The sequence below is a fragment of the Scyliorhinus torazame genome, chromosome 16 (assembly GCF_047496885.1).
Source record: "Scyliorhinus torazame isolate Kashiwa2021f chromosome 16, sScyTor2.1, whole genome shotgun sequence".
Taxonomy (NCBI): domain Eukaryota; kingdom Metazoa; phylum Chordata; class Chondrichthyes; order Carcharhiniformes; family Scyliorhinidae; genus Scyliorhinus; species Scyliorhinus torazame.
Genome location: NC_092722.1, coordinates 131,661,359 through 131,673,646, shown reverse-complemented (window position 1 = coordinate 131,673,646; position 12,288 = coordinate 131,661,359). Strand labels below are relative to the sequence as shown.

The window sequence follows — 12,288 nt, the reverse complement described above, 5'->3', positions numbered from 1 at the left end:
CTATTAAGGGGCAATTTAGCGTGGCCAATCCACCTAACCCGCACATCTTTGGGTTGTGGGGGCGATACCCACGTAGACACTGGGAGAATGTGGAAACTCCACCCAGTGGGCCAGGATCAAACCTGGGTCCTCGGTGCCGTAGACAGCAGTGCTAACCACTGTGCCGCCGGCTTTGTAGGAGTATTTGGTCGTATCCTTCTGGGCAAGGGGGTAGCTCAAAGATGCTTTGAGAAACCCCCTTGCCCAGAGGTTCCCAGGTAAAGTGTGTGCAGTAATTGCCAGGTAAGTGCAAACTTTCAAAGCTCAATTGCCTGCACTAGCAACCATCCAGAAATCTGATTTCAAAGCCCAAACTTTGAAGGAAGAGCAAGGCGAAGTAGCAAAACCCAGCAAGAAAAAATGGGGAACAGCGGTGAAAAAGAGGGGAAGAGAGGGAGGGGGTCAAGGAGGGAGGGGATAGGGAGGATTGTAGGCTGAGCCAGCCAGACGGCAACAGACTGTAAATAGAGAAACCTAAAAAGGAACCTTTGTGACAATAAATGAAAACTAACAGCAATATATATAATTTTGAAAATGCCAATAAAAATATATATATATTTTTTTTAAAAGTAGGAACAGAGTGGCAATCTGACCTTGGACTGGCTTTCCAGAAGTTCAGGCCCATAGAAAGCGTCTAATGACCATGAAACCCTTGTCGATTGTCGTCGAAACCCATCTGTTTCACTAATATCCTTTTTAGGGAAGGAAATCTGTCATCCTTACCTGGTCTGGCCTACATGTGACTCCAGACCCACAGCAATGTGGTTGACTCCTAACTGCCCCCTGAAGGACAATTAATGATGGGCAATAAATGTTGGGACAGCCTGTGAAGCCCATGTTCCACAAACAAATAAAAAAATAAAAAATTCAGTTGCCATGGGATTTAAACCCAGGGCCCAGAGCATTAGGCCGGGCCTCTGGATTACTAATTCAGCGACATTGCTACTGTCTCCCAACAATGTGATTAACTCTTAACTGGCTTCTGAAATGACTCCGCAAACCATTCAGCTCAAGGACACTTGGGGATGGGCAACAAATACTGGCCCTTGCTGGCAGCATCCACACCCCATGAAATAATTTTTTAAAAATTTAAAGTATTGGTTTATCCAACATTCCTTTGCTTGTAATTGTAAAAGATTGTAATTTTTCCCTCACTTAAAAATTGGGAATATGGATTAGTATTCTCAAGTTACATATCTAATTGATGAATGTTTTGACAGTTGTCTTTGATGCAGAAGCATTTTTTCCAACCTGTGCTTTTTTCTTTCCCTCCCCATTCCAAATGGCAGCTGCCTTGTCTTCTCTATTCACAAGTCTCTCTTCTCTGATCACCTTCTCACTTAAAGAGTTCTCTTCTCTGATTATCTTTCTCTTTAATCCCCCCCACCACCACCACTCATCGAATCCTACCTTTTTTCCTGAGTGCAAGGTCATTGTAGGTGGAAATTCTAATAAATTTGAGAAATCAGAAAGTAATCTCAGAATTATTGTGGAACAGACGGACAGGGAGGAAATTGGAAGTTTGCAGTCTTGATCTGATTAACAAATAATTCTCGACTCCGGTATCATTCTCTGAAATAGAGCTGCCGAGAATCCCATGTTTGTGTACGCAAGTAGTGAGGCTCTTCAGAATTTTTCGGATGAATTGGAAAGCCGAGTCGAAATGTAAAATTATGCAGTGCAAAGAGCTCCTGGAAATAAAAGATAGCAAAATTTAACCTCCGATCTTTCACTTTTGTCAATATCTTAATTCTGGGTATCAATAAATGTTGCATCATGTTTTTAAATTTAACTTTTATCATCTGAATCTAACTGCTCTTTATGTTGACAGTGCAAGTTACATGACATCTTTTTTTCACCCCCACCCTTCTATGTGTAGACTGCCAAGAAGAGTTGTGACGCTCTCGTCAGCAAAATAACAGAACAGCTGAAAGAACAGCGTGATACTGAGGAATTTGCGCTCTCTATTGTCCGTAATCAGGTTAATAATGATACGGGAGAGATGATGCAGCACATAAAAGAGTTAACTGACCAAACCCAAACAGGACTAAATAACGTCTTGAACTTCTTGAATGAAGAACTCCAACAGGACATCCCAACCGGTATGATCAACTCTTTTGGTAAATGGTGAACGGAATGATTAAATGCAAATTTTATGGAAGTTTTAAAGTACAGTGCAAATCGGAAATGTTCAAATTAACCAGTGAATGGATTGTCAGCTCAATAGCTTAGCAATACTTCAACAAAACTTGCAATTTATTTCAAGACTTTCCACTTGCAGGATGGCTAAATTGCTCATCCGTATTAATAAAATATATCTTCCAACTGCACTGAAGCCGGTATGGAGCAGTAAATAACTGGAACATAAAGTTATATGTTGTTCATGAGACATAGACATGCAGATGTTTAAAATCATTAAAAACTTAAATAGTGGCATATTGCAAAAATCTCAGAATTTCTTTCATTACAGCAACTGTTTCAGTCACAGCAAGATTGCACAAATATTAGAAATGAATAACCAGTTAGCTGGTTTTGGTAGAGGCTAGGGCACCAGGGGATTTCCTGTTTTGCAATATCTCTGGTGTCTTTACATTCACTCGGACCATTGGCGTAAATGGTTTAGTTAGTCATTCAAAAGGACAGCATTGCTGATGGACAACTTCAACGGAATACCTACCCATATTGTATACTCCAACCCTGAAATGAGTCATGAACCCACACCTTCCAACTTGGAGGTGAGGGGAAACTATTCAGGATTGTCTCATTTTGGCGTTGTATCCCTATGATGAAATTGTACAGGGTGGAAAGTATTTTACTCTGATTTCAGCTGGATTTGTTCTGGTCTTAAAGATGATTTGTATTTTGATTTTCAGGTACAACTCCACAGCGCAGAGAATATTCGTATTCACGAGCCCTCTTGAAAACAGAGCCACGTGATGTCTTGGTTGGACAGTGCAAAGCACAACAGCAGCAGATCCAGAGTTCTCTGGATGCTGCCATGTCCATCCAAGAGGAATTGGTCGTTGAGCAGGTGAATGTTATCAAAAATGTTAATCTAGTTGACGTCGTAACTATATCTGCACTTCCCACAGGTTATATGTCAGAAATGCATTAGATATTAGCATAAAATACTTTTTTGTATGTCTCGCCCATGGTAGTGCTGCCAAAGCAGGTGCCAAATGATTTGGGGTTCAGAAGCAACTTGATTAGATGCTACAGCCGGCTTTTCTACATCTAACAAACTTTGTCTTCCTTTTTGCTAAGAACTGAATCTGATTAGTTCAGTTGATTAGTTTATCCAATAAACTAATCAACTGAACAAAATTAATGACCAGCTTGCCATTCATATTTTAAAGTTTTCTTGCTAATCATTGTCTCAGAATCTCACAGTGCAGAGGAGGCCCTTTGGCCCACAAAGTCTGCACCGACGCGTGAAAAACACCTAACCACTACCTAATCCCACCAACTAATGTGGGCTCATAGCCTTTAATATTATGGCATGCTAAGTGCTCATCCAGTTACTCTTTGAAAAATGTGAGGCAACCTGCCTCTACTACCTTCCCAGGCGGTCACCGCCCTTGGGTGAAAAGATTTTTCCTCACATGGTCATGTTGAGCATTACCTCCCTCTGATAAAACCATGCTATCACTGGTCAAACCTTGCCTCTCCAAGTGGAGATAGATTCTCTTTTTCAGAATTTTCTCCAATAGTTTCCCTACCACTGACGTGAGACTCATTAGTCTGCAGTTCCTTGGCTTATCTCTGCAAGCTTTCTTAATAGTGGAACCACATTAGGTGTTCTCCAGCCCTCTGGCACTTCCTTTTTTCCCCCTCAAGATGCTAATTCCTTGGATACTGTATGCCTTGCAGAACATATGTTATTCTTATGTATGTCTTGACTGAATGTTAGCAGGATCTTTGAACAGGCATGCATTTGAAGCACATGCCTATTTTCAGAATGGAAATCAAGGCTTGGAAGCTGGTCCTCGTCGCCAGCAAGAGCTTTTTCACTCATTTTTATTGTCTACTTCCTACTACCACCACCACCACCACCCAACAACCCCCTCAGCCACAGCACCGCCACCATCTCCATACACCTAGAAGTCAGCCCGGGAATATTGGCTGAATTTGCTCCCATAAACCAAGCCAATTATACCGGTCTAGCAGTTAATGTCAACTGTCACTATTACAAACTATATTTTTTAAGCACATTTGTTCTCTGCCACACATTGCCTTTGAACGGAGTGACCTGTTCAGCCATTTCAGAAACCAATTAAAAATTAACCACATTACTATGGAAGTTGAATTGCATGTAAACCAGACCAGGTGAGGATGGCAGATTTCCCTCCCTAAAGGATATTGGTGAACCAGAAGATTTCTTTAAAAAATCATTATTTCGTGGTCACCATTACTGAAGCCAGTTTTCAATTCCAGGTGTTTATTAATTGAATTTAAATTACCATCAACTGTCGTGGATGAATTTGAACCCATGACTTCAGAGCATTAACTTGGACCCCTAGATTGCTAGTCCAGTAGCATTACCACTATGCTTCCATGTTTCCAGTTAAGGTGAACTTTCTGAATTATGGGAGCCAAACAATTCCTAAATTTACACAGCTTTGGAAAGGGTCGATGAAATGTTTGTAATTTAGTTTCCATTCATATTTAAAACAATCGTAATTTGTTTTGAGCATACCACAAGAAATGATGAAGCACCTGTGTAATCTCCTAGAGGTTTTCAGGTTCTTGAGAACCATACTTGAGACATCCACCTATTCTATAATTCTCATGAATTCTTAATCCAAACTATCTCAAATTTCACACATGGATAGAATAAGAAAGCCTTTTGTTCCTGTTAGCTACTCCCTCACCATGGCTAGAAGAAACATGTATGTGGATAGAATTGGCTTCTGGGTGATAACCCCAATGGTCTATTATCCAGACTTTCATTGAAAGATGACCACTTGTGTGAGTAGTATTTGCTGCAAAAAAATTTTGAAACTATCCAACCTGCCATCACTTTCAAGAGAACATGAGGAAAGGAGAGCAAGGGTGGGAGAGTAAGGAGCAAATATCTAATAATAATCTTTATTGTCACAAGTATACTAGATCATCATTGGATCATCAAATTCAGCCATGATCTTATTGAATGGTGGAACAGGTTTGAGGGTCTGACTAGCTTATTCCTGCTCCTAATTTGTATGTTTTTCGTAATGTGATATTGAGGTAGGAAACTGGAATGTTTTTTTTTCAATTTTAAGTGTCCAATTATTTTTGTTCCAATTAAGGGGCAATTTAGCGTGGCCAGTCCACCTACCCTGCACATCTTGGTTGTGGAGATGAGATCCTCGCAGTCATGGGGCAATGAGCCGGGATCGAACCCGGGTCCTTCACTGTGCCTCTTGGGTCCAACTGAAGATCTGGGCTGATATCCAAATTGGCCCCATCATTTCTGCAGAAACCTATTGTGTAAAATATTTTCCTCCGACATGCACAAAGGAGCACTCTTTGTTGGGTCAGGATTTGGTAGCAGCCAAAATTCTGCACCAAAAGTGTTGATCGTCCAGTTTCTTGGTGAAAGTTAGCTCCTCCAGAACTCCTGATACATGAGAAAAACAAGTTAATGAAAATTGTCTTTGTATCCTAAGGAGATGTCTTTTACTTGATTGAATGGCACGGCATTTTAAAAAAACAATGTGTGTGAAAGAGAGTTTTCAATGTGTATAGGTAGCTGTGAAATAGTAAATTTTATAAAATCATACCAAAATTTGTAATTTTTAAACTGGGGCCATGTTTGTTCAGGTGGGTGTTGACCCATAGCACTATCTGAAGAGTTCGAACGAATATTCGTTCATCTGTTGATGATCATAAAACTGATGTCATATACATGGATTTTAGTAAGGCGTTTGATAAGGTTCCCCATGGTCGGCTCATGAAGAAAGTAAGGAAGTGTGGGATAGAGGGAAATTTGACCAACTGGATAAGTAACTAGCTATCACAGAAGACAGAGGGTGGTGGTGGATGGAAAATTTTCAGACTGGAGACCAGTTACCAGAGGTGTACCACAGGGATCAGTGCTGAGTCCTCTGCGATTTGTGATTTTTACCAATGACTTGGAGGAGGGGGCTGAAGGGTGGGTCAGTAAATTTGCTGATGACAACAAGATTGGTGGAGTAGTGGATGAGGTGGAGGGGTGTTGTAGGCTGCAAAGAGACATTGATAGGATGCAGAGCTGGTCCGAAAAATAGCAGATGGAGTTTAACGCTGATAAGTGCGAGGTGATTCATTTTGGTAGAAAACATTTGAATGCGGATTACAGGGTCAACGGCAGGGTTCTGAGGAATGTGGAGGAACAGAGATCTTGGGGATCATGTCCACAGATCCCTGAAGGTTGCCACTCAAGTGGATAGAGCCGTGAAGAAGGCTTATAGTGTGTTCGCGTTTATTAACCGGGGGCTTGTGTTTAAGAGCCGTGGGGTTATACTGCAACTATACATGACCCTGGTGAGACCACATTTGGAGTATTGTGTGCAGTTCTGGTTACCTCATTATAGGAAGGATAATGTGCATCCTTGGAAAGGGTGCAAAGGAGATTTACCAGGATGCTGCCTGGTTTGCAGGATGGGTCTTATGAGGAAAGGCTGAGGGAGCTCGGGCTTTTCTCTTTGGAGCGGAGGAGGATGAGAGGCAACTTAATAGAGGTTTATAAGATAATGAGGGGGATAGATAGAGTGGACGTTCAGAGACTATTTCCTTGGGTGGATGTAGCTGTTACAAGGGGCATAACTATAAGGTTCGGGGTGGGAGATATAGGAGGGATGTCCGAGGTAGGTTCTTTACTCGGAGAGTGGTTAGGGTGTGGAATGGACTGCCTGCTGTGATAGTGGAGTCGGACACTTTAGGAACTTTCAAGCGGTTATTGGATAGGCACATGGAGCACACCAGAATGACAGGGAGTGGAATAGCTTGATCTTGGTTTCGGACAATGCTCGGCACAACATCAAGGGCCTGTTCTGTGCTGTACTGTTCTATGTTCTATGACCATTGCTTCTCTGTCTTTTGGCTAAGATCAAGCGTCCGATCAAGTCCAAGATGAGGTGCAATGCCTTTTCGTGTCTCGCTTGTGGAGATCATGAATTGGTTTGAATTTGGATTGTTGTTTGGAGCAAGCTATGCGATCGACTGGGGATTTGCCCTGTCCATACCGTGCACTGACTTTGTAACTTTAAGGAAAGGATTTTTAAAAATATTTTTTTTTAATTCATCTCTCTGATCTCTGTGGGACTTTGTGTGCAACATGGCTGTGGCATTTGTCTACAAGAAGTGATTACCATCCAAACTACTACATTAGTACTGCAATGCTTTGAGGTGCTTTTTTGAATGTGAAATACTCCATACAAATGAAAATTTGTTTGTCCATTAAAATCTGCTATTCATGAAAACAAATTGTGGTTGATTTCAGGAGTATTTGGAAGATGATCAAGCAAGCATCTCTAATGACAGCATTACCAGTGAGAAATGTAACACTGAAGAAAAATTGTGCCTTGGAAGTGGTGGTGCCCCCTTCTTCAAGGTAAATCATGTTGTGCCATTAAACTTGCATTTCTAGATTCGATGGGTGAATAGTGAGATAAAAGTGTAAATCATGTAATGGACAACTATTTTATCACACTTTATAAAATCTTGGTTATGATCTCAGAAAAACTAACCACTTGGAATGCTATAAACATGTGCTTTGGGTGCGGTTGGTAAACCTTTTTTTTCTCAATTTAGAATACTCGCTTATTTTTTTCCAATTAAGGGGCAGTTTAGTGTGGCCAATCCACCTATCCTGCCCATCTTTGGAATGTGGGAGCGAAACCCACACAGACACTGGGAGAATGTGCAAACTCTAGACAGACTGACCTGGGGCAAGGATCGAACCGGGTCCTCCGTGTTATAGGCAGAAGTGATAACCACTGCGCCACTGTGCTGCCCTGCAGTTGGCAATCTTGAGTGCAAATTGTGCTCAAAGTTAGGTTAGTTTTCACTTGAACATAATCCAGCATGAGCGAGAGCACTGAGGCAGTGTTATGGATTGCAATTTATTTTGCAAATGTTTGTGTTTAATATTTGAGTGGTAACCTGATATACTGTTTTTCTGAGATCAGTACTGTGAACTAAGAATATGTTCAGAGGAAGCTATATTATATTCTTAAAATTAAGTATTGTCAGTGTTGAAACTTTCTGGTCAATGTGTCAGAGCTGGATGTTTTTAATTGACTCTTGAAAACTCTAGATGCTAGAACTTGGTACAAAATGTGCAAACTATAAAAATTGGGATGAATGGGTTTGAAGAAGTTTGAGTATTAATGGAACTTCATTATGAAGGAGACAGTGTATGCATAGACTATAGAAGCTCTAATGCCTGTGGAATCTCTGAACCTGATAAAGGGAGTGCTCACTTAATTGTTGGGTGCATTCCTGAAAATGGGCACTTTAAGTGAAACCCCCAAGTGCAACATGGTTTAATTTGTTAAAGGCAGAAATAAGTTCCTGAGAAGCCAATGTACAAATTGAAATACAACCAGATAGACGAGTGCAATGCTGCACATATCTAGTCAAAATAACTTGTGAAATAAAATAAATCATTGAATATAACATTGTATAAATTTAAATTCAAAAATACTTGGCAGTCTCAAACTGTTCATTCGGCTCAGGGATGACTTGCTTCTTCTGTGGGTACTGAGGGGTGATGGCTGCTATACTGAATGGAATGAGCAATCTGCAGATTCTATCATGTGCTGCCAAACGTTGCTTGGAAGATCAGAGCCTTTTTGTTAGTACCTTCCCAAATTAACCTTCTCCCATTGTGGTTGGTCACAATGAGTTGCTGGTGATGTTTGACGTCTTCAGAAATGCTTGTGGTCATCCCTAAAGCATTTCAATGAAGCTGGGTTTGAGTGATTTTAGAGCCTCTATGTTGGGTGTTTTGGTTGAGGGAAGACCTTGCTGTTGCACCACCCACAGGATCTTTTGAAGATACTGCTAGTTTTGAATTGAAGATAGCATCCAAAAGCAAGGTCCTTGGTGTTAATGGGATGAAAGGCCAGGATCACCAACAGCCTTAATCTATCCAGGGACTGTTGGGACAGCTTTCTTTTGCTTTTCCTGATCTTCTTGGAGTAGCTCATGGTATCATTGAATGCTCCTTTCACTTGACAGTGCATGAATTTGTAGAAATAGACAATTTTCAATAATTTGCTGCAAAAATGTCTCAAAACAAATGTGAGTAGTTACAATAATTAATTTATCTGTTCATGTGTGCTCATCCTGTTGGTAATTTTGACTTTATTTCACCATTTGTAGCACAATAAAAGACAGAAAAGGGATAAAGAAAATAAAACTGCAGTCAATTGTGACAAATGGAAGTCAGTGGAAGATGATCCAGGGCTCTTGAAATCCAAGTTGCCACTCCGAATACAAAATTAATATATTTGATTTGTCATTTTGATTACATCTTCATCGGGGGTTTATTCTGCTTTTATCTATAATGCTGTCAATATTTTTGTTTCACTGGCTTAAAATTCCAGTGGTCCTAAGTATTGTTACTCAAAGCATTCTATTTTCAACATTGAATCATTTCAAAAAGATTCTTTTAAATGTTGTGTACTATATCTGACTTAATTATTGTTTTGAAGACTTTCTATACACTGTTTTTACAAAAGATGTATCTAATGCTGGATAATAAAGCTTTTTATAGGCTTAATCTCACTGGCTGTATATACTTGAAAATAAAATTTCATACTGATTCAAAAACTATTTATATAAAATATGTAAATTGCATTCCTTTTAGAAGTGGCTTTTCTTTTTGTTAAACATGTGACAAAGTTTTTTTTTTTTAGGACCACAGCTTCATTACAGCTTCATTACAGCTACATTTGTTTCTTACCACACCAAACCCCCACCTTCCACAAGAGGAGAGGGTCACAAAGGCAATTTCTCAGAGCAGACAGTCTTTCCAACTTTCTCACTTCCTCTCCAGAAGATGCTGACTTATTCTGGTCAATGATTCTAAATTTAGGGAAGAAGATGAGCAAAGGGTGCAGATGAAATTTACTTGGATGGAACCAAGGCTGTGAAATTTCATTTTAGATGGAGACTAGAGAAACTGGGGTTATACTACTTGGGGAAGAGGTGGTTCATGGGACAATTGATAGAGGAGAAACAGTTTCAAGAGTAGAACGCTCTAACCAGAGGACACCTATTGAAGAACCCCGCAATGGTGTTGAAAACTGTCCTCCAAAACATTCCAGCTTTTGGCAAGCCCAAAACATATGTACGTGGGTCTCAGGGCGCATCTGCTCCCTTGAACAGCCAGCATATCATGGACTTTGTTGGCTACGCCCTGTACACCACCTTCAGCTGTATCAGCCTAGTCGAGGCGTTTCCCTCCGCCGCACCTCACGTCACAATCCCTCCTTCAGTGCTGCCTCCAGCTCTTCCTTGAACTCCATGGACTGCCTCCAGGGACACCCCATTCTTCTCCAAAGTCCTCCTGTAAATTGCGTAGACGACACCCTCTCCAACCCCCCAGCTAGCAGCAATGCCTCCAACAGCGAGGAGGCGGTATGATAGAGAAGGTTGGGAAGACCTTCCTCACAAATTCCCATCCCTGCATACACCAGAAACATTCGCCCAGCGCCAACCCACATTTCTCTCTCAACTCCTCGAAGCTTGCAAGCTGCCTTCCCAGAAACATATCCTTTATCTCTTTAATTCCCATCTGCATAACCTTGCATCTATCCTCCCCAGCTCAAACCCATGCTTCCTCCTAATTGGCATCCACCCGAACCCGAAATGCTGCCGAAACTGCTTGCAGATCTTCAGCGTGGCCACCATCACTGACTCACCCGAGCACTTCCCTGGAGCCATCAGGAACAGTGCCGTTGCCAGTGCCCGGTGTCCTAACCCACCTGCATCCTCACCCACAAAGCAACCACCTCCCTATTCTATCCTTAAACCTTCCCTGCATTCGCTGACCAATTGTCAATCAGATTCGAGACCTAGCCCCCTACTGCCTCTGATCGACTGCAGTATCACCTTCCTTAGCCTTGCCACCTTCCCCGCCGAAACAAAGATCAGCCTGTCCACCCCCTGCCTAGAGCTGGCCCGCCGCCGACAAGAGGTTGTCCCACCTCATCAAATAGGCCTTCACCCTGCCCACCAAGTTAGTGAAATTGAACTTCCAGAGACCTGCCCAATCCTGGGCCACCTGCACCCCCAGATACCTAAAGTGGGATGCTGCCAAGTGAAATAGCAGCCCCCCCTCCCACCCCGGAGCGAAGACCATACAGTACTCCCCCCAAATTCAATTTATACCCGGAAAATGTCCAACATCTCTGAAGCAGACCCATTATGCTCTCCACCGAAGAGCCTGGTTCTGAAATACATAACAAGTCATCCACATACAAGGACACTCCATGTCTCCCCACACCCCTACTATCCTCTTTCATGACCCAGAGCTCCTCTGCACAATGGCCAAGGGCTCTATAGCCGATGCAAACAGAAGGGGGTCTCATTCCCCTGGTTCAATGCAAAATACCCTGCATTCATAGTGTGCACGCTCGCCATCGGCTCCTTCTAAAACAATTGCACCCATGCCACAAGCCCAATTTTCACCAACACCTTTTATCAAATAACCGCACTCCACCCAATCAAAGGCCTTCTCCGCATCCAACACCACCACCACCTCCGTCTCCCTTCCCTCCCGGAGTAAACACCACATTGCAGCCTCGTCACATTCGATGACAACTCCTGCCTTTGAAGAACCCTGTCTGATCCCCCTCCATTCACCCTCAGAAGGCACCCCTCTAACCTTGTCTGTAAGGAGTCTGCACGTTCTCCCCGTGTCTGCGTGGTTTTCCTCCGGGTGCTCCAGTTTCTTCCCACAGTCCAAAGAGGTGCAGGTTATGTGGATTGGCCATGCTCAATTGCCCTTGGTGTCCAAAAAGGCTAGGTGGTGTTATTGGGTTAAGGGGATAGGGTGGAAATGAGGGCTTAAGTGGGTCGGTGCAGACTCAATGGACCAAATGGCCTCCTTCTGCTCTATGTTCTATGTCAGTGACCCATGGCCGGGATTCGAACCTGGGTCCTCAGTGCCATAGGCTGCAGTGCTAACCACTAGGCCACGTGCTGCCCCATGGGTGTATTTTTTTTTAAAAATATATTTTTATTGAAGCATTTGCAAATTTTAATAACAATAACAAA

At 42.2% G+C, this 12,288-nt stretch overlaps 1 protein-coding gene across 1 annotated transcript in view; it reads left to right on the top strand.

Moving 5' to 3' along the window:
- The window catches only part of kif11 (kinesin family member 11), a 51,700-nt gene extending 41,860 nt beyond the window's left edge, over nucleotides 1-9,840 (top strand). Inside the window, 4 exon segments of the mRNA XM_072479081.1 lie at nucleotides 1,919-2,141; nucleotides 2,913-3,070; nucleotides 7,502-7,612; nucleotides 9,388-9,840. Coding sequence (XP_072335182.1) covers nucleotides 1,919-2,141; nucleotides 2,913-3,070; nucleotides 7,502-7,612; nucleotides 9,388-9,510 — 615 coding nt within the window. The 3' untranslated portion in view covers nucleotides 9,511-9,840.
- The last annotated feature ends 2,448 nt before the right edge of the window (nucleotides 9,841-12,288 follow it).